At 34.5% G+C, this 22,479-nt stretch overlaps 1 protein-coding gene across 3 annotated transcripts in view; it reads left to right on the forward strand.

Annotated features, from left to right (window-relative positions):
• COP1 (COP1 E3 ubiquitin ligase) overlaps window positions 1-22,479 on the forward strand; it is a 242,286-nt gene that overhangs the window by 43,160 nt on the left and 176,647 nt on the right. For 2 of the 3 annotated variants that reach the window (XM_058540004.1, XM_058540003.1), the window contains exon 6: window positions 10,311-10,379. The exons of the other annotated variant lie outside the window; for it this stretch is intronic. In XM_058540004.1, coding sequence (XP_058395987.1) covers window positions 10,311-10,379 — 69 coding nt within the window. The remainder of the gene's footprint in view (window positions 1-10,310; window positions 10,380-22,479) is intronic. 3 annotated transcript variants of the gene reach the window in all.

Here is a 22,479-nt window from a genome sequence, read left to right on the forward strand (position 1 = left end):
TTGTGTGTGTGTTGGGGATGGAGTGGGGAGATAAACTAAAGCAATTAAGTAAATATTTTCACACAGTGATAAATGATATAAAGAGACTTCTCTCTGATAGATTGAACATATGCAGTTACCTTGCTCCCTTAAAGCTATGAAAGTGAGAGTAAAGGGATTTTAAGAAGGCAAAAGAATGGGACAAGAGACAATGGCAGCAATATTTTGTAAGCTATAAAGCAGATGGATGAAAAGTAATAGATTAGGAGATCTGAGAAAGCTGAATACTGAACCAGTAGTGGGGGAATAGCCAAGAACCAACCCTGTTTATATTGTGGAACAAAGGCCTTGGAATTGAGAACGTTAGGTACCTCATATAATAAAGGCTGAAAACAGGATGACTGATTGAGAGTCAGGTTAAGAAGCGATTGGAATCCCTGATCCTTTCCTATACAACGCACAGCAAATGAGTCTCCTTTTTCTACCTTAGGACACTAGAATCTTTTCCCCGCATGTTGGTGGTAAAAGAGGTTCTTTGGACTATTGCACAACAGGCACACTTCAACATGGGGGTACCATACTGAAGATAGATAAGCTTACATATTGAAGGTGAGAGCTGTTAACTTTCTTCCCACCTTTGGATGTGCCAACATTAATTTCTGCTTGCTTTTTGTCTTAGAATTAAAGAAATATAGGTCTCTTAGTTTTAGACCACAGATCCTTTTCTATTTTTTGAAGAGGGAGCCAGTTCAGAACCAAAGTTCCTGTCATAGGTTTTATAGCTTTCTTTCATTATCGTTTTCCTGTTTTACTTTGCATTATTATTTAAGTTGAATATTTCTGACATACAGAAAAGTACAGAAAATGAGACTCTTGACATACCACATCTCAGTTTTAATAAATATTAAGTTTTCCATATATGTCTTAGACCTGAATTTTGAGAATTAAATTTTTTTTTTATACTTAAAGCCCTCTCATCTCATTCTGTTCTCCCAGAGTGACCGCTATATGAAATTGGCAAGGATCCTTCTCGAGTCTGTTTATGCTTTTCTTCATATATTTGTATCTACAACTGTGTAAAGTATTGTTTGTATAATGTAGTTTACATAAAGAGTTTCATACTGTAGTTATCCTTTTGACATACACCCCTTTGTTTACTTTTTGAGGTTCATGTTGATAAATGTATATCTGGTTTATTTATTTTAACTTCTCTATATTAATCCATTGCATAAATATATCTAATTCCTCTATTGATGGACGTTTGGGTTCTTCTCAGTTCTTAGCTGTTAGTGTCAATACTGCATTTAATATTGTTATACATGTCTCCTTGTGCTCATATTTAGACACTTAGTAATTTAAGGAGTGGAATTGCTGTTCATAGGGTGTGTATGCACATTTAACCTTATTAAATATTGCCAAATTGCTCTTCTGTGGGTTTGTACCATGTCAGTACTTGCTATTTTCTCTTTTTTAGTTTCTGCCAATCTGGTAGTTGTCAGATGCTTGTGTGTGTTTGTGTGTGTGTGTGTGTGTATGTTTTTTGCATTTCTGTATTTATTAGTGAAGTTGAGAATTTCATTTGTTTGGCTGTCTTGGTTTCTTATTTGGTAAATTATGTATCCATATCCTAAACCCGTTTTCCTACTGGATTTATTTATTTATTTATTTTTGTGAGGAAGATCAGCCCTGAGCTAACATCCATGCTAATCCTCCTCTTTTTGCTGAGGAAGACCGGCTCTGAGCTAACATCTATTGCCAATCCTCCTCCTTTTTTTTCTTTTTCCCCAAAGCCCCAGTAGATAGTTGTATGTCATAGTTGCACATCCTTCTAGTTGCTGTATGTGGGACACGGCCTCAGCATGGCTGGAGAAGCGGTGTGTCGGTGCGCACCCGGGATCCGAACCCAGGCCGCCAGCAGCGGAGCGCGTGCACTTAACCGCTATGCCACGGGGCCGGCCCTCCTACTGGATTATTTGTCTTTTTTCTTACTGATTGGTAAGAAGTTTGTGTGTATCTGTGGATGTTTATTTTGGATATTGCTACTTTGCCAAATATATACTTTGGTATTTGAATTCTAGTTGAATCGCATTGTGGTTAGACAACATGATTTATATGATTTTGGATTGAATATTTTTCATGATTCCATTTTATTTGCCTTATTTAGGGCTTACCACATAACGTTTTGTTTTGTTCTTTAGTGGTTTCTTTTGGATTTTTAATATGATTGTTATTACATTGTACCTCCAAGTAATATTATCCTACTTCATCTATATTATAAGAACCTTACAACAATATACTTCCATTTCCTGTCTCCCAGCCTTTGTACTGTTTTTTGTCACATATTTTACTTCTAAATATCTTATTAATCCCATAATAAATGGTTACTAATTTTGGTTTAAACAGTACGTTATGTTTTATGGAGATTTTTAAAAAGTCTTATATTTACCATTTCTGGTGCACTTCATTGTTTTGTTTTCCATTTATTCTTCCATTCATTCTTTTGAATTCCATCTGTAATTTTCCTTCTGCCTGAAGTACAAACTTTGTCATTTCTTTAGTGCAGATCTGTTGGTGATGAATTTTCAGCTTCTATGCCTGATAAAGTCTTTTTTTTGCCCTCGTGTTTGAAAGGTACTTCTAAAATTACTTTTTGCCCCCAGTATTTTTTTTTTTTTAAAGATTTTATTTATTTATTTATTTTCCCCCAAAGCCCCAGTAGATAGTTGTGTGTCATAGTTGCACATCCTTCTAGTTGCTGTATGTGGGAGGTGGCCTCAGCATGGTCGGAGAAGCGGTGCGTTGGTGCGCGCCCGGGATCCGAACCCAGGCCGCCAGTAGCGGAGCGCGCGCACTTAACCACTAAGCCACGGGGCCGGCCCTGCCCCCAGTATTTTAAAGATGTTGCTCCATTGTCTCCTGTCTTGCATTGTTTCAGATGAGAAGTCTGTTGTCATTCTTATCTCTTGTCCTTGGGATGAAATGTATTTCTCCCAGCTTAAAATGTTCTTTTTATATTTTTAAGGATTTTGATTTTGATGTGCCTTGCTATAGTCCTTCCCCTCCCCCACCTTATTTCTTGTTCTTAGGGTTCTTTGAGATTCTTTGATCTGTGGATTTGTAGTTTCCATCAGATTTGGAAATTTTTTAGTTATTAATTCTTCAAATATTTTTCTGTCCGCTCTTTCACTTTGGGAACTCCAGTTACACATTTGTTAGGCTGGTTGAAGTTATTCCACAGCTCACTGATAAACATCTTTATTCATTTATGTTTTATCTTTTTTCCCTGTTGACTTCATTTTGGATAGTTTCTGTTTCTGTTTTCATGTTCACTAATCTTTTCTATCTTCCATGTCTCTCCTTAACATGCTTATACTTTCCTCTAACTTCTAGAACATGTATGTAGTTATAATAACTCTTCATTGTTTTTGTTTACTAATTGTATTATTTGTGTCATTTCTCTATATATTTTTATTGATTGATTTTTTTCCCACTTATTATGGGATATATTTTCTTTCTTATTTGCGTGCTTATTAATTTTTTGATTGGATGCCAGAGATTGTAAATTTTCCCTTATTTAGTGCTCGGTATGTTTGTATTCTTTTACACATTCTTGAGCTTTGTTCTGGAGAATTAAGTTACTTGGAAATAGTTTGGTTCTTTTGAGGCTTGTCTAAGCTTTTTTAGGTGGAACTAGAGCAGGTTTTTGGAACTAGAGGAGGTGAAACTAGAGCAGGTTTTTGGAACTAGAGCTAATTTTGCCCCACTGCTGAGGCAATACCTTTTTGAGTATTCTACCTGAAGCCTGTGTATTTCAAAGTTTTTCTACTCTGGCTCCTGGGAAAATGTAATACTTCTGGTCTTTTGTCTAAAAGCCATTGTTTCGCATAACTGGCCTGTTATTTTGTTGTTTAAGGTAGGAGTGTGGATTCTTTCTTTCTCACTGCATTTTAGCGAGACATAAGTTCAATTTTTATGCTTTTGGTCCTTTGAAATTTATTGTAATTTTCATTATGGTTCCGTATATGGTCTATATTGTTGAATGCTTGCTTGCATTTGAAAACTGTGTGTTTTTTGTTGTGGTGCTTTATAAATGTTGATTATTGTAGAGTTTGTTGTTATTATTCACATCTTTTTTTTCCTGCTTGCTCTACCAGTTACTGATGGGGGTATGTTAAAAATATGGTTTTGAGTGTCTATTTTTCATTGTTTTCTGTGATGTTTGCTTCATGTATTTTGAAGCTCATTATTAGGTGCATACATGTTTAGGATTGTTATGTCTTCTGGATGAATCATCCCCTTTATCATAATGAATTATATATGTTTATCACTAGAAAGATTCCTTGCTCTGAAGTCTGCTTTTATATTTTCTGTTGTTAATATAGCCTCAGTAGCTTACTTATGATTAGGGTTTCTATTGTATATCTTCCTTCATCCTTTTACTTTCGTTCTTTCGTTGTCCTTATGTTTTAAAAATGTGTCTGTTAACAGTATGTAGTTGGGTTTTTTTAAAAACACAATCTAATAAGCTCATTTAATTCAAATGCCTAAGTGCATTTAAGTGTAATATAATTGTTGATATAGTCAGATTTGAGATCTACCACCTTGGTATTTGTTTCCTATTTTTCCATGTGTTCTTTCTTCCTTTTTCCTCATTTCTTGCCTTTTTTAGAAATCATTGAGTTTTCAGGATTCCATTTTAGTATTCCATTTTGTCATCTCTATTTTTTACATAATTCTTCTTATTGTATTTCTAGTGGTTTCTCTAAAGATTACAAACTGCCTCTTTTACTTTTCATAGTCAACCTTGAGTTTGTAGTATGCCATTTAAAGGGATCTGAACCTGGGCCGCCAGCAGCGGAGCACATGCCCTTAACCACTACGCCATGGAGCCGGCCCAGTTAATAGTGTTTTGAAGATATGATGCGAAAATAAAAAAACATTTTTATACTCAAATATTTACCCTTTCAGATATCTTCATTTTTTCTTGGAGATCTGCGTTTCCATCTAGCTCATTTCTCTTTTGTCTGTATAACTGTTTTTACTATTTCTTGTAGCACTGATAGTTTTGTTCTATGTAGAAGTCTAGTTTTTTTTCTTTTAACAGTTTAAATATATATTTTCACTGTCTTTTTGCTTCTTTATTTCTGATGAAATTAGCAGTCATTCTTACTGTTCTTCCCCTAAAGATAGTATATCTCTCTTCTCTTTAGCAGCTTTTAAGGTATTCTTTTTGACATTGGTTTTCAGTAGTTTGACTCTGATATTCTTTGGTTTCATTTTTAAAATATTTATCCTGCTTGAGTTTCACAGAACAAAATGATCTAGGCTTTGAACATTGGGAACTATTAATTCAGCGCTGTGCTCTCTCTCCTAGTCGTGTTATAATGTTTCATATTATCCCACATATTTCTGATGCTCTGTTCTTATTTTTCACTTTTTTCTCTGTGTGAATCAGTTTAAACAATTTATAATGAACTGTCTTTGAGTTCATTATTCCTTCTTTTGCTCTGTCCCGTCTGCTTCTCATACCATCCAATGTTTTTTATTTTTTTACTTTAGACTTTGTACTTCATTTCTAGGATTTACATTTTGTTCTTTCAGTTTCTTTTCTGTAATTCTCCATTTTTTTCACTTGTTTTATCCACTTTTCCTCCTCTATGTAACACTTTATAGTAATGTTTTAAAGTTCTTTTTACTCATTCCAGCATGTGAATCATCTGTGAATTTCATTCTTTTGCTTGTTTTTTCTCTTCATTTTTCTACTCCTTTGCATGTCTTTAATTTTTTTAATTGCATCTTAGACATTCTGTATTCAAGAGTGGTATAGAGACTAAAGTAGTTAATTCTTTCTGAAAGGTCTTGCCTTTTCCTTTGTCATGAGCAAGGATAAGAGACTGATCTCTTTTGTCTAGTCAGGAATTTTGCTGAGTTGGAGCTCAATTGTTGCTTGAGTTAGTTTCAGTTCATTGACTTTAAAGAATAGTATTTTTTTTTAGTTTATCTGTATTTTTATTGTTACTGTGGGGGCAGCCTTTTACATTTTAATATGAAGAGGATTGGTCACTAATTTTTTTTAACTTAAATATTGTACTATGAAAGTGTTGTCTCTATGATACCAGTTCTTCCAAATTTTAGTTACTCATTCTATGAACTATAATGTCACTTTTTGTAAATATTCCTCATGTGCTTTGAAGCACATGTTTTCTGAAATTGTTTCAGGGGTTCACTTATGTTCTTTTCATTTAATTTGTTAATTAGATGTTTACATCTTCCATTTAAAAATTTTCTATTAAAAAATTTCAAAATAAAAACTTATCCAGTGTAGAGAGAGGTATATTAATTTACTAATATGATCATGAATTTTAAAATCTTCTTTCTAGTACTGTCAATTTTCTGGTTCATAGCCTACATCATGTTCAATGCAAAGAATTGGCAACTACCTGACTTATAAAAAAGATTTGTTATCTAGTCTTTATTTAGAGTAATTCCCTTTTAAACCAGCAGTACAGTCTTGCATTGCTTAATGATGGGAAGATGTTCTGCGAAATGTGTTGTTAGGCCATTTTGTTGTTGTGTGAACATCCTAGAGTGTACTTGTACAAACCTAGATGATATAGCCTACTACACACCTAGGCTATATGATACTAATCTTAGGGGCCCCCCATCATATGTGTGATCTCTCATTGACTGAAATGTTGTTATGTGGCACATGATTGTATTTTATATTGCCTTATTTTGTTGTTCCAGAGACTTGCATACCCCAGGGCCATTTATTAAGGTAAATTTCTAGATGGGTCAAAGATATGCCCCTTCTTCCCCTCCTTTTTAAACCTCTTTAAAGAATGAAAAGAGAAATTTTGAAAGAAGATGTTGGAATTGAGAACTGGAGTGATGTCTGGTGAGCAGATCAATTTTAGAAAAGATAAATATTGAAGATGGAGGATTTGGGAATTCCCTTAAAACTCTGTGTCCATATATTCTTTGGAAGATCTACATGCATTCTCAGGTGTATTGGTACCCTAGTTTGAAGGCTTTGGTAGTCGGTCATACTACCAGAAGTACATATCCTTTAGAATTATTTTGACAGTAGATTTAAGGAAAAGAATATAGAGAAAAATTATCACCTAAATGACATTTTCTTAAGATCTAGCAAAATGACTCTTGTTTGTGAAATGTTACCTGCTTATTTTATAGATAGGGAATCTGAAGCCAAGTCGGGGAAGCACTCATAGAGTTCTACACGGTTTTTAGGTTAGAAAATCTGGGTTAGAATGTAGAATCCTAGAACTCCTTCACTTCCTGTCACACCTGGAAAGTCTTCCCTCCCCTCCCCTCTCCCTCTCTTGCTTTTCCTTCTCCTTTTTCTCCTTAAAAAAAAAATCCAAGTAATGAATACTCCTAATTTACAAAATCAAACAATATTACAAGGTTTCTAGCAAAAATCAGTAGTCCTCAGTTCCATTACTCCCTACCCCTTATATCAGCTCCTTAGGAGCAATCTTTTCAACTTTTAATTGTTTTTATTTACTTCTATATTTCTAGATAACATGCCTATTTTGTTCTCTTTGGAAAGTCTTATGGAAGGAAATACTTATTTCCTCAAAATGCCAGTTGCCGTCCTGTTGAGAAACTACTATAGAGTTAACTGTACTTGGGAAGATGAACTCATGGCAACTAAACTCCTAAGGGCCAGGTTATTCATTTTTAGTGAAGTATATAAAGCTCAGCTAGACCAGCTGTTTTTGTAGGTCTGACCAGTGCATTTTCACCCTGTTGGAAAGTTATCTAGAATGCCAAATATCAGAAGGATACTAAACCATGGAATTGAACAAGAAGACTTAATTATACAGTTCATGTGTTTAGTTCTATTGGACTCAGATCAAGCAGTTGATTGATGATTTTCATAATAGGAGCAATCTTATCTTTAGTATAAAAAATTAATTGCACAAAAGAATAGGAAAATATAGAAAACCAATGTTTTGTAAATATTTGGAGCATATTCCATTTTAGATGACCGACATGCTCTCTTTTGAGATAATTGACTGAACCAGATGGGGCAGATGTGACAAAACTTGCAATATTGCAAAAAGCACTGAGAGTGGAGAATAAGATTCTAAATATGTTTCTTTTTTTTCCCCCTAAATATGTTTCTTTTCTCTCTTTTTCTTACTCCAGTTTCCTCATCTAGAAATGAGATAATTGGGATAAATGATCTTATACCTTTTATGGATGCTTTGACAATTGTAAGAAATGTTTAGAGAATTAACTTCTTGGACTTCTATTTTTAGTAGTGGGTTAAATGACTTTAGGGGATTACTTTCATGTCCAATTTCTGAGACTGTTGTAACAGAACTTTATATGGCTAGACATTATTTTGATATAATTGGCTGTACTCTTCCCATTTTTAACCATTCTCTTTTTTACTCCTCCACTTTTTATTTTATATAATTTTCTTTCATATTTACATATGAAATTATAGTTTCATAAATTTGCCGTTTCTCTCCTTTCTTGAAGTTATTCCTTTAAAGAATATTAAATTGCAAAAGAAGGTGCTATTTGCTGAATTCCTCGTGTACTTAGTTGGTCCCAGTTTTGCTTTGAACTTGTGGCTTTGGGAGGCTTTTCCTCTTCCTTTCTATAAATCAGTTGCATTCTCACCCTATTTACATGTCCTAGTTAATAGACTGAAATGAAGTATTCAGACTTACTGTTTTGAAGATAGCTTGCACAATTCCTTTGCAAATGAACTATGTTATTTATTAACAGTCTTGGCTGTGTATATTCCTTTTTATATAAATATGTGGTCTTTGCTCTCTAGCCAAATAATCTGTAGACAGTTATAGATAATTAATGTGAAGAAGTCCCAAGAAAGATGCAGACGATCCTGGGATACTTTGTCATCATTGTTGGGATTCAGAGCCCCTGTGAATTTGTTCTGTGTGATAGTTTAACTTAAGTGTGTCTAAGGTCCAATCCAGTTTGTTATGCAATAAACAATTTCACTTTTAAATGTTTGTGATACTGTGTTTTACAAATTTATTCAGTTGTGAAACATTAATTCAATTGTGTTTGTTAATTGGAATATCCTGCTGTGATTGTCAGTTCATATTTGTCTTCCCTTGTCTTTATTTGTCTTGACTTAAACATTTCTTTGATCTGTTTTGCCTCTTATCCTTTAAAATGCGAAGATTCCCTTCTTCTCCCCAAAGGGGAGACTCCAGGAGTGGGTGTGAGGTGGCCATACTTTTTGGAGTATGTGTAATATCTTAGTGATTCCTCAGATGTTGGCAGGCTTATTCTTGCCGTCTGGGGACTTGTTAAACATATAGATTCCTGGAATCTTTTCTAGAGTAACAGAATCAGATAAAATCTGTCTGAGTGTCATTTTAACAAATGCCTCAGATAATTCTGTTGCATAGCCAGGTAAATGAAAATTTTATTAATCTTTCTTGTTTATTTATTTTTGTTTGCTTTGGAAGTGCTCCACTGGGCTTTTTTAATTCTTCTTTTCAAATATATATTAAAAAAATAGAATTATATTTATTCATAAGCTATCTCTTATTCCATTTTTAGCTTTTGGTATTTTTTTTACATATATTTATCAGATTCATCTGGAATTTCTTGGTTCTTTTTGTAAATTTTAACAGTAAAAGATATATATTTATAATTTTATTTTTTGATACCCAGAAAATGTCAAGCTTACATTATCATTTATCTCTTACATCATTGTTTCAGTTACAAATTTGGGTTATTTACCTCTTCCTGCACTTGATTATATTAAAATTTTGGTTTTTGAATGTTTGATTTGACTGAAATCTTCTATAGAAATACATTAATTCTCACATCTGTGTGAGTAAGTAATAACTAGAAATAGTAAATCTGACTTCTGAAAAGTATGGATTTCTTCCCATTTATTATGCTTCTTACTCCCCTGCAAATGAAATTCTTATAGGGAAAGTGATTTTAGTGTCTAGAAACTATATTGGTTTCACTGTGATTTTTGTCTTGATGTCTTATTAGTTTGACTGAAGAAGAAAAGTCTAGGACAGGTAACAGAATTGCCATTTCCCATAAATAGTTTTTTCCAGCATGGTAGATGAGGAATGTAATTTAAAACACCTGTTTCTTAAAATTTGTTTTATTTTGTTAATTTTGGGGAAAATGCCTTTTAAAAATGCCAATTAGTGAACGGGAAAACTGATTAAATAGAAGTATAGACTAACTTAAATGGATGCATAAAGTTGCTTCAAACTGGTTATACTGTGGTATTAAAGAAAACTTTGAACTCATAGTTATATTTTTAAAAGAACAATTATAATTTTCTATTATAGGAATCACATGCAGCCCAACTACAGATCCTTATGGAATTCCTCAAGGTTGCAAGAAGAAATAAGAGAGAGGTATATTATTTTGTGTGTTTTACGTAATGTTTCATTTACTATTGTTGACTATTCCCGTTTTCCCTCCATTTTTGTAAAGGCATTTCAGTCTAAAAAATTTATTTAAACATTTAAAAAGCATTTGAGTTTTCAGGAGTTTTTCTTAAGCTTTGTTATTTTAACTTCTTTTACCTTTACAACTGTATACTTTAAAGATCCCTTTTTGGAGATGTGCTGAAAAGTTTTGTATAAGATTGAATACAATGACTTACCTCAAAGCTATAAAGAATAGAAAATAGGATTATCAAATGACAGCCTACCCTTTGCCCTAAATTTTAGGAAAATTTACGTAATAAAGCCTTAACTATAGAGGGTTACAACTTTTCTTATGATAAAAATGCATGCTGGGGAAAAACAAGTGAAAACATAGCTACCTCTTTAGAATTTGGAAAGTGTAAGTCATGCAGGATAGCTAAAAGATAATTTTTTGGTAATATTTTATTACCAGAGTGTTCTAATTTAACATTTATAAAATTCATCCGTCATTTCACACTTGTACAAAATATGGGAAAATCAAAGGCAAAATTCTGTGCTCTGGGTAGCATGCTAAAATAACTTTGAAAACTGTTTTATATTTAAATTCCTAACTGTCTCAAATCTCTTATATTTTTACTTTGAGTTGTCTAATTAGGATATTTTTCACTTATCAAAAAAATACATATAACCATCTATTATGTGCTAGGTTCTATCTTTATTATTTTTAAAAAAAAAAGATGAGAGTTTTTATTTGATGAAGTACTTTAAGTGCATTGCCAGAACCTTACATTATCTTAGTTTTATATTTCCCCTTTTTCTTATTGTTCATGATATCTATTTTTAACTTTTTCTTGCTTCATTCAGGTTAGATTTTTCTGTATTATGCTAGTGTTGATAGTTAAGTATTCTTTTTTTTATTAGTAGTATTTTTTTTTTTGTGAGGAAGATCAGCCCTGAGCTAACATCTGCCAGTCCTTCTCTTTTTGCTGAGGAAGGTTGGCTCTGGGCTAGCATCCATGCCCATCTTCCTCTACTTTATACGGGACGCTGCCACAGCATGGCTTGACAAGCGGTATGTCGGTGCGTGCCCAGGATCCAAACCCTGGGCTGCCGCAGCGGAGCGCACGCACTTAACTGCTGTGCCACTGGGCTGGCCCCAGATAGTTAAATATTCTTTACGTGGTTTAATGACTGTATTTTTCTTATCCTTAACTTTTGCTGAGTTAGCAGTTTTGATTTTAATGTCTATTAAAAACATTATCTTCATCATAAATTTAAGACTTATTTGTTCATTTTTGGGGGTGGGTACTTCTTAAGCATCAATATGCATGGGAATCACCTGAGGGTCTTGTTAGACTCCGAGTCTGACTAAGGGGGTATGTGTTGGAGCCTGATAATCTACATTTCTAGCAAGCTCCAGGTGATGTTGCTCTTGGTCCTTGGAGCACGCTTTGAGTAGCAAAGTTGAAAATTTTATAATGTATGGAAATAAAATTATTAATTCAGTATGTACACTCAACATTTTTTGCTATAGAAAATTCTTTGGAAAAGTGATAATTTTTCATATTCCATATATACCCTCCCACCTTTTAAAGCAGAATGTGTAATTGTTTCTCAGTAGTTTTACATGTTTCTTTCTGCTTTAGACTTTGAACTCATTGAGAGTGAGATTCAAGACATAGGAAATTACTTAATAATGAACGAATAAAGGCATCAACTGAGTGAACAGTCTGAACATGAGGATATCTGGGGGTTAAATGTAATGGCTGGTCATTATCTGTGTCCTGAATTATTTAAGGTTTTCATTAGCACCTGAGGTTTTTTGGTGCTTCTCTAGGGGTCTGTTAATGCCTGCAACAAATTGTTAGATTTGAAATTGTCTCAGGTAATAAGGATGCAGCATATAACTGTAAAAAACAAAACAAAACAAAACACCAAACTGTGAAGGTTCTGAGATTTTTACCCTATTAGCAAGCTAACAAGTTAGCCTGCTATAGTTTCGTAGATGCTGGCAGAAGACATGAGACTCCTGGGTTGGAGATAAAGGACTTTTATTACTCACAGCACATCTAGCAGCATCATCTTCATATTTGCATCACTTCTGACGCCCCTGACGCCCAGGGGCTGTGTAGAGATGGGCCCATGTGGATTCTGCACGTGCCATAGATGTATGTTACAACTATGGAACCCTGAGCTTAGGAAACCCCAGTCTTTTAAAGGGGTCTGCTAGCAAGCCTGTCCAGTCTTTGCCCTGCAGGGAGACACTATTATATTGATCAGAAAACAAATCTGTCCTTTGTCCTGGAGGAAGTCAATATTTCTGTCTTGCCAGGATGTTCGCTATACAAACATCCTTGAAAAGATAATTTGAAACAAAAACTATCACAAGATGTGCAGAAATGAGAGTGATCAGTGGAGAACTGTTTCCCAACGATAGCCCTTTCTTGTGATCCTAATTTGTCCTTTCTCTGATGTGGTGGCGCGTCGCCTTCAGTAATACCTTCTATGTTGTTGCCTTTGATCTCATAGCTCTTAGGATCAGTATTTCTATATTTTTGTTATTAAACATAGGGGTTCATTGTGCTGTAGAATTTTTCAGCTTGACTTTAGTGGGAATCTAATATGATTCTTGTCAATGATTGATTTTTTTTTTCCCCATTAGACCATATTTTTTTTATGGTGGACAGTTTATCCAAGAAACCTGCTAGTTCCAAGTACTTGGATATTGGTGCCTCTTCTGTGTGCTAATTATATTGTTATTAATACATTTTGGTTTTCTTGTTTTTAGTGTATCCTTGATTGAGTGATTTTGAGTATTTCAGGTTTAATTACATAAGGGACTTGGAGGAGCTAGGTTAATAAAGTTTTGAAAATTTGGAGCTAAGTTAACAGATTTTTAAAAATTTACTTATTGCTTTGATTAAATTTCGTAAATTTCTCCATGATTAGAGTTGGGTATGGTAGTGATTTGTAATCATAATAAACTTTAGTCTAGAAAATATGATTGACTAATATCTCATGATTTAGTGCAGACAGAATGGAGTGGTTATATTTCCTTCTTGCATATGTTATAAAGTATATTTGCATATTTAATCCTCAAAATGAATATAATTGTTAAAGGTGCTTATCTCCTGTAGTCTAATTTATACTTGAACTTATCCAAGCAAAATACAGACTGGCCAGGAGGCAAACTATTACTTTTGAATTTATTTTCCTACGGTTAACAGTCAGACTTTGAAAATTAACTTTGTGATTTCATACTTAACTTTTAATTGGGGTTATGATGAGTCTTGGTTTAGACATTGATATATACCAATCCAAGAAGTTAAATCTGCTTTTCAGATTTAATATACTACTTATTTACTCCAGTGTCACATCTCACTAGTAATTTGGGGCTATTAGAATCCTACATTTAATTTTCATTTTTGACTTGTTTTTCCTTCTGACTCTCTTTTGAATATTAAGGACAGGAGTGTGCAAGGCACACAGTAAATATTTGCAGTAGTCATTTATTTCTGTGTAACAAGTTTCCTCAAATTTAATGGCTTAAAACATCAAGCATTTAATATTTTGGGCTAGGAATAGTGGTGCAGCACAACTGAGTGCCTTGGCTCAGGGTGTCTCACCTAGCTACAATCGAGGTGTTAGGGCAGCAGTTATCTCCAGGTTTGACTTGGATAGGAACCCTTCCAAGTTCACATGCTGGCTGTTGGAAAGGGATACCAATTTCTTGCCTCATGGGCTTCTCTATAGGATAGCTTACTACAGTGCAGCTGGCTTCCTCAGAGGGAGCAAGTGAGAAAGTAAGAGAGGGTTTTTTTTTTTTTATTTTTGTTTGTTGCAGTAACATTGATTTACAACATTGTAAAAATTTCAGGTGTACATCACTACACCTCCACTTCTGCACAGATTACATCATGTTCACCACCAAAACACCAACTAAAACCCATCACCACACACATGTACCGAACCATTCCCTTCACACACACCCCCCCCCCCCCCCCCCCCCGGCAACCACCAATCCAATCTCTGTCCCTATGTGTTTGTTTATTGTTGTTATTATCTACTACTTAATGAAGGAAATCATACGGTATTTGACCTTGTCCCTCTGACTTATTTCACTTTGCATTATACCCTCAATGTCCATCCATGTTGTCACAAATGGCTGGATTTCATCGTTTCTTATGGCTGAGTAGTATTGCATTGTGTATATATACCACAGCTTCTTTATCCATTCGTCCCTTGATGGGCACTTAGGTTGCTTCCAAGTCTTGGCTATTGTGAATAACGCTGCAATGAACACAGGGGTGCATGTACCTTTACAAATTGGTGTTTTCAAGTTCTTTGGATAAATACCCAACAGTGGAATAGCTGGATCATATGGTAGTTCTAACCTTGATTTTTTGAGGAATCTCCATACAGTTTTCCATAGTGGCTGCACCAGTTTGCACTCCCACCAGCAGTGTATGAGAGTACCCTTCTCTTCACATCCTCTAAGAGAGAGTTTTGAAGACAGCAGTGACATACCTTTTATAACTTAATTTTGGAAGTGACATCCCAACACGTGTGCTGCTTTTGTTTGTTAGAAGCAAATCGTTAGGTCCAGCCTACACAAAGAGAGGGAATCACACAAGGGTGTGGATACTAAGAGATGAGGACCTTTGGATGCTATCTTAAAGCCTGCCTACCACAGCACTTAATAAATATATGTATTTAATAAACATGTTATTTTTTCTTCATGGTCAGATTGAACAAAAGGGCTTTGGATTCCATGTAAAAGCCAGTCTTATCTGTGGAAATTTGTCCTGGCATTTGAACAATTACTTTGTGTTTCATTTGGTTTAATTTTAAAATATACTTCTGGACATTTGTAGTACCTGTTTAATTTACTCTAATAGGACAGTTTTGATGAGTCTTGGTTTCCTTTGGGATTTTAATGAATTGAATTTTGTAATGTTTTTATATGAAATAAAAGACAGAAAACTCCATTAAACAAATTTACAGTTTAAAGAATCATAGTAGAGTGGCCATCCATGTAACTAGCATCCTGATTCAATTGCTAGGACCTGCGCAGCTTCCTGCTGACCCTTTCCAGATTATAGCCTTCTCTCTTGCCTTTTAGGTAGTCAGTATTCTGATATTATGGTAATCACCTCCTTATTTTTCTTTATTGTTTTAATGCCTAAGTATTTATAAGTCTCTCTTTTTTTGAACTTATATAAATGCACTTACTTATATAAATGTGGTGTTTTGTTCTTGTCTTCTTTGGCTGTGGTAAGATTCATCCATATTGTTGTATATGGCTGTAGTGGATTCATTATTGTCGTTGTATAGTATTCTATTAAATGAATATACCCCATTTTTGTTGTTGATGGACTTTAGAGTTGTTTTCAGTTTTGGGCTGTTTCCGAAGAATGCTACTAGCTTATATATGTATCCAGATGTATATTTGCATATATTTATGTTTAGTATGTATGTAGAAGTGGAATTGATGAGTCATAGGATATATATATCTTCAAATTTAATAGATAATGCCAAACTGTTTTCCTAAGCAGTTGTATTAGTTACTCTTCCTACAGGCATTCTGTGAGTGAGTGTTTTTATTGCACTGAATTCTTGCTGGTACTTGGTATCAATAGACTTTTTCCCATTTAGCTAATCTTGGGGTATGTATTGCTCTTTCTTTGTGGTTTTAATTTACACTTCTGTGATGACTAATGAGGTTGAGCACCTGGTACTGTGTTAATTGGTCATTTGGATTTTTTTATGTATGTGTGAAGTACTTGCTTAAGGGTTTTTGCACTTTTTCTGGTTAGTTGATTTTCTTAATGGTTTGTTGTTTATGTAATATAGATAAAAATTCTTTGTTCAGTCCCTCTCTCTCTCTCTCTCAAAAATATTTTTGCCTTCTAATTGGGTGGCTGCTTTCATTATCTTGATATTATCTGATGAACAGAAGTTCCTATCTTTAATAGAATCAAATTTATTAGTTTTTCATGTTATAATTAGCACCTTTTGTGTCAAGTAAAGAATTCCCCACCAGACGTCATGAAGACATTTTGCTGTATTATCTACCTCAAGCTTTATTCTTTTATCTTTCACATTTAGGTGTATAATCTACTTAGTAATTCATTATTGTGTATAATGTGAGGGATAGGGAACTTTTCATATAGATATCCAGTTGTCCAAGCATCCTTAATTTAAATGTCCGTCCTTTCCCCATTGCTCTGAAGTACCACCATTGTCATCTATCATGTGAGCATATGTGTGTGGGTTTGTTTCTTAGGCTCTCTTTTCTGTTCTACTGGTCTATTTGTCTGTCTTTTTGGCAATACCACATTGTATTAAATACTCGAACTTTAAAGTACGTTACTGTTCTTCTTTAGGAAAGTCTCAGCTATTCATGGCTTTTTGTATTTCTATATAAATTTTAGAACCGGCTGGTACATTTCTATGGTAACCCTGCTGTGATTTTTATTGGGATTACTTTGACTCTATAGATCAATTTGGGAGACTATCTTTACAATATTGAGTCTTCTAACCCATGAACATGGTATTTCTCTCTCTATATATTTAGGTTCTTAAGGATGTTCTTCAAAATTTTGATATTTTTTAGGGTATTATTCTTATACATCTTTTTTTTAGATTTGTTCTTAAGTCTTCAATCATTTTTTATGCTATTGTAAATGATGTCTATGTCTTTAATTTCAGTTTCTTACTGTTTGTTGCTGGTATAGAGAAATAAAGTTGATTTTTACATATACATTTCTTTTGTATCCAGCAACCTTGTTAAACTCTCATTAATTCTAATAATTTGTTTGTAGATTTTTTTCTGTGTACACATCATCATCTGCAAATAATAACAGTTTAGTTTCTTTCTTTATGATCCTTATATCTTGTATTTATTTTTCTTGTCTTACTCTGCTGGCTAGGACATCCGGTACAATGATGAATAGAAGTGGTGATAGCGGGGCATCCTAGTCTTGGTGCTGATCTCAAAGTGAAAGCTTTCGACGTGTCACCATTAGGTATGATGTTTTTTGTAGGTTCTTTGTAGGTACTTTTTATCATTCAAGGAAGTAAATTTCTATTCTCAGATTTTCCTAAGAGGATTTCTTTTTCTTTAATCATGAGTGGGGGTTGAGTAGTCTCCAAAATTTTTGTGTATCTGAGGTGATATGAATTTTTTCATTGTGTTAATGTGAATAATTACATTTGTTTAACAATAGTCAATCAACTTTGCACTTAGGGTGACCAGCTGTCCTGATTTGCCCAGGAATATCCTAGTCTTTTCACCGGATGTTCTGCATTCTAGGAAACTCCACCAGGACGGTTGTCTGCCCTACTTGCATCCCTTATGTAAACCAAACTTGGTCATGATGTATATCCTCTTCTATATTGTTTGCTTTGCTGATATTTTGTTCAGGTTTTTTGCATCTATATTCATTAGTGAGACTGTCCTATAATTTTTTTCCTTATCCTAATCTTGTTCAGTTTTGCTATAAAGATTGTTTTATCAAATGAGTTGGGGAATGTACCCTCTTTTTCACTTTTCTAGAAGCATTTGTGTAGTCTAGGAAGGATATCTTTGCTGAATGTTTAAAGATCTTGCTGGAGAAGCTACCTGTACCTGTTGTTTGTTTGCAGAACGTTTTAAACTCTTGATTCAGTCACTTCAACAGTTATATGCTTATTCAGGTTTTTGTTTTAGATACCACTTTTGATATGTTATACTTTTTCTAGGCATTGTCTGTTTCATCTAAATTTTCAAATTTAATTGTGTGTAAGATTGTCTTGAATATTAAATTTTTAATGCCCCAAGAGTTTTTAGTGCTATCTTTTTATTCCTGACTCTACTTATTGGTGCTGTGCCTTTTTCTCTTTTTTTTCTTGATCAGATCAATTCTTGCCAGGGATGTATCAATTTTATGAGTCTTAACTAAGAACCAACTTGTGGCTTTGTTTATGTTCTCTATTTTATTTTTTTTTCTATTTTAATATTTTATGCTCTTTATAATTTCTGTCCTTCAACTTTCTTTGGTTTTATTTTGTTCCTTTTGTAATTTGTTAACTTGGATGTACATATTATTATGCAGACTGTTTTTTCTAATATAGGCATTTAAGGCCATAATTTTTCCTTTAGGTACATCTACTGATTTTGGTACAGTATTTTGTTTGTTATTCCTTAGTTCCAAATAGTTTCTAATTTTCATTATAGTTTTTCTGAGGCCTGTGGGTTATTTAGAAGTAACGGTTGGACATGGGAATTTTCTTGTTGTCTTTTTGTTATGGATTTCTGTTATAGTTGCATTATTATCAGAAAATACTTTGTGTCTTATTCTTTTGAATGTGATATTGGCACTATCACCTGGTAGTTGGTTAAATTTTGAAGTACTCGTGCTTGAAAAAAATGTGTTTTCTGTAATTGCATGGTTCAGTGTAAAGTTTGTTAAATGTATGGTGAGAATTTTCTGCATCTTTAGTGAGTCTTTGTTTTCTTGTTATATCAATTATTGAATCATTATATTTGAAGTGAATTTCTTATAGACAGAGGTTTTTTAGTCACTCTGCCAGACTCAGTCTAATAATTGTGTATTTAGACCATTTACATTTGATGCCAATGTTATGGCTTAAGTTTGACATTTATTATTTGTTTTATGTTGTTATACATGTATAACTTATCACAGTCTACTGGTGTTGCTATCTATTTACATTTGCTTTTAAATAAGCCATCTTGATATGCCCTCTGTAGTCTCATTTTTATTTTTGGACTTACTTGTTCTGTGTTTTCTTCTCAACTTAAAAAACGTTACTGTGGGAAGGCTGAATGAAGCCTTATAATCAAGCCTGCCATTACAGGAACTAGGTATCAAGTATGTGTATGTTTGTGGGGTGGTGCTATGGATGGTAAGACCTTAGTTTGCACTTCATATGGCTAAATTTGCTTTGCTTTTGGTATTAAGTCTCTTAGAGTTTGTGTGTGTGTATATATTATGTGTGTGTATTGTATATATATGAGGCTTTGTTTTTTTAGAGCAGTTTTAGGTTCACATCAAAATTGAGAGGAAGGTACAGAGGTTTCCCTTATGCCCCCTGCCCTCACTTGTGCAAAGCCTCCGCCATTATCAACATCCCTCACCAGAGGGTACACTTGTTACAGTTCATGAATCTACAGTGATGCATCATAATCACCCAAAGTCCATAGTTTACTTTAGGATTCACTCTTGGTTTTGTACATTCTATGGATTTGGAGAAATGTATAATGACGTGTATCCATCATTATAGTATCATACAGAGTATTTTCACTCCCCTAAAATTCCTCTGTGCTCCACCTATTCATCCCTTACCCTACTCCTAACCCCTGGCAACCACTGATTTTTACTGTCTCCATGGTTTTGCCTTTTCCAAAATGTCATAGAGTTGGAATCATACAGTATATATAGCCTTTCGGCTTGGCTTTTTTCAGTTAGTAATATGCATTTAAGCTTTCTCTATGTCTTTTCATGGCTTGAAAGCTCATTTCTCTTAGCACTGAATAATATTCCATTGTCTGGATTTACCACTGTTTATTTATCCATTCACCTACCAAAGGACATCTTGGTTGCTTCCAAGTGTTAGCAGTTATGAATAAAGCTGCTATAAACATGTTTTTGTGTGGCCATAAGTTTTCAGCTCCTTTGGGTAAAGACCAAGGAGTGTGATTAGTGGATCGTATGGTAAGAATGTGTTTGATTTTTCAAGAAACTGCCAAACTGTTTTCCAAAGTGGCAGTACCATTTTTCACTCCCACCAGCAATGAATGAGAGTTCCTGTTGCTCTACATCCGGGTCAGTATTTGGCGTTGTCGGTGTTCTGGATTTTGGACACTCTAATAGATGTACACTGGTGTATCTCATTGTTGTTCTTTTATATATTAAATTTTGCTACTCTTTTTTAGCCAGCTTTTTTCTGAAAGTATACTAGTATTCTTTTGTTCAGTTTTGAATATGTCAGATGATTGAAGTAGTCTTGGCAGCTATAATTTATTCTAATTATATTAACTTCTAAAAAACAAAATTCAAATACTGAGTTTAAGACTTGAGCATATTTTTATCAAATCATCAGTGAAGGTTAAATAAATGAGTACTGGTGATGCCTACCTGCACCAAAGGTAATGTCAATAAGATGGGACTCTATTTTTGAATTCTTTTACATTTTAGTCTTAAGGGATTCTGAGACTTTTCTTCACTTTTTGAATTTAAATGTTTCTTTAAATTTTCTTTGAGTTTTGGCACAGTGTGCTGTGTTAAGAGAGTGCTTGCTATTGATGGCTTAGGACTGTGCTCTCAAGTAGCATTTCTCCATCTTATATATTTATTATTATTTTTAGTAGTCCCCAAACTCATGATGGTGTTAAGACAGATTTGATCCAGGGGTTTGTCTGTTATCATTACCAATTTGTGATCAATTCTCCTTTAGATAATGGCAGTTCATCTTTGTGGACTTTCTTCGTATATCTCCAAAACATTCTTGAACTCTGATTCCTGCTTATATTCTAGATTCTGCCTCTCTGGGTTATGAAACATGTTTGCAGAGTGAATTTAGCCCAATTCTTCTTTCCACTTCTTTTAAATGGTTGTCTTTTGTGTTCTATCTCCTAGTGCTATAATGTCTTACATTGATGCCTGAAGGGAAAATACTTGTTTCCTTTATTCCTCACTCTAATTTCCATACTTCTGGCCACCAAATGTGTGTGATTTTCCCATACCAAACAATTCTCCAGTTCTCTGTGGACACCAACTGAATGTCCTACAATTCAATTCTGACACTGTCTACCTGGAGTTAACCCCAGATCCCACCAGTTAAGAGCTTGGTACCACAAGACTGAGATGCCACTTCAGATGCTAATTGCAAGTCTAGATTGTCACCTGTGTTCTGACCTACTGGCTATAAATCAGAGGTTCCCATGACTCCCTTCTCGATAATTGGCTAGAATGGCTCACAGAACTCAGGAAAGCAGTTTACTTACTAGATTACCAGTTTATTATAGAAACATACAACTCAGAAACAGCCAGATGGAAGAGATACATAGGGAAAGGTATGTGGGAAGGGGCTGAGAGCTTCCATGTCCTCTCTAGGCATGCCACCCTATCAGCATCTCCACATATTCACTAACCCAGAAGCCATTCAAACCCCTTAATTTAGGGTTTTTTATGGAGGCTTCATTACATAGGTGTGATTGATTGGCCATTGATGATTGAATTCAATCTCCAGCCGTTCGACCTTCCCTGGACATTGGAGATGAGGCTGGAAGTTCCAACCCTCTAATCACGTGGTTGGTTTCTTTGGCAACCAGCCCTCATCTGGAGGCTCTACAGGAACCACCGGTCATGTCGTTAACATGCAGAAAGGAATTTTGTATGTTATCATACAGAGAGGAAGATTGTCCCTGAACTAACATCTGTGCCAATTTTCCTCTATTTTGTTTGTGGGACACTGCCACAGCATAGCTTGATGAGTGGTGTATAGGTCCACGCCTGGGATCTGAATCTGCAAACCCTGGGCCACCGAAGCAGAGTGTGCAAATTTAACCACTACACCACTGGGCCGGCCCCTTTAAATATATTTCTTTAATGTAGTCATACTAAAGATCCCTCAGCATTTGCTTAAATAAAGATTTCAAGAGTGGAGCATTTTAAGTAATTAAATGAAAAAGATTAAGGGAGACCATGGTATGCTTTGCTGAATTAGGGGTTAAGATCACTGGAGTTGAAAATGTCTCTGAACCAGAAGACAAACGGTTTCAGTGATGGTGGGAAATAATTGGGATGTTTATCAATGGCTAAGATCAGTACAGTGATTTGGCTGCTTGGATTGAGCCAGACCAGAGTGGTTTTTGTATGAGAGCGGAAGACTAATTATTAGAAATGGCCATGGAATGCAGTAGACATGGTGAGTTCCTACCTAGTACTGAGAAACATGGGGCCTGAGAGAATTCTGACCAGATTTTATTTGAAAGAGTTCCAAGATAGACTGTATCTTTGAGGGAGAGCAAGGTTTCGGTTAAAGTTAGGAGTATTGTGAAAAATGTTAGGGTGGAGGAAAG

Source organism: Diceros bicornis, chromosome 4 (assembly GCF_020826845.1).
Source record: "Diceros bicornis minor isolate mBicDic1 chromosome 4, mDicBic1.mat.cur, whole genome shotgun sequence".
In the NCBI taxonomy this organism is placed as follows: Eukaryota; Metazoa; Chordata; class Mammalia; order Perissodactyla; family Rhinocerotidae; genus Diceros; species Diceros bicornis.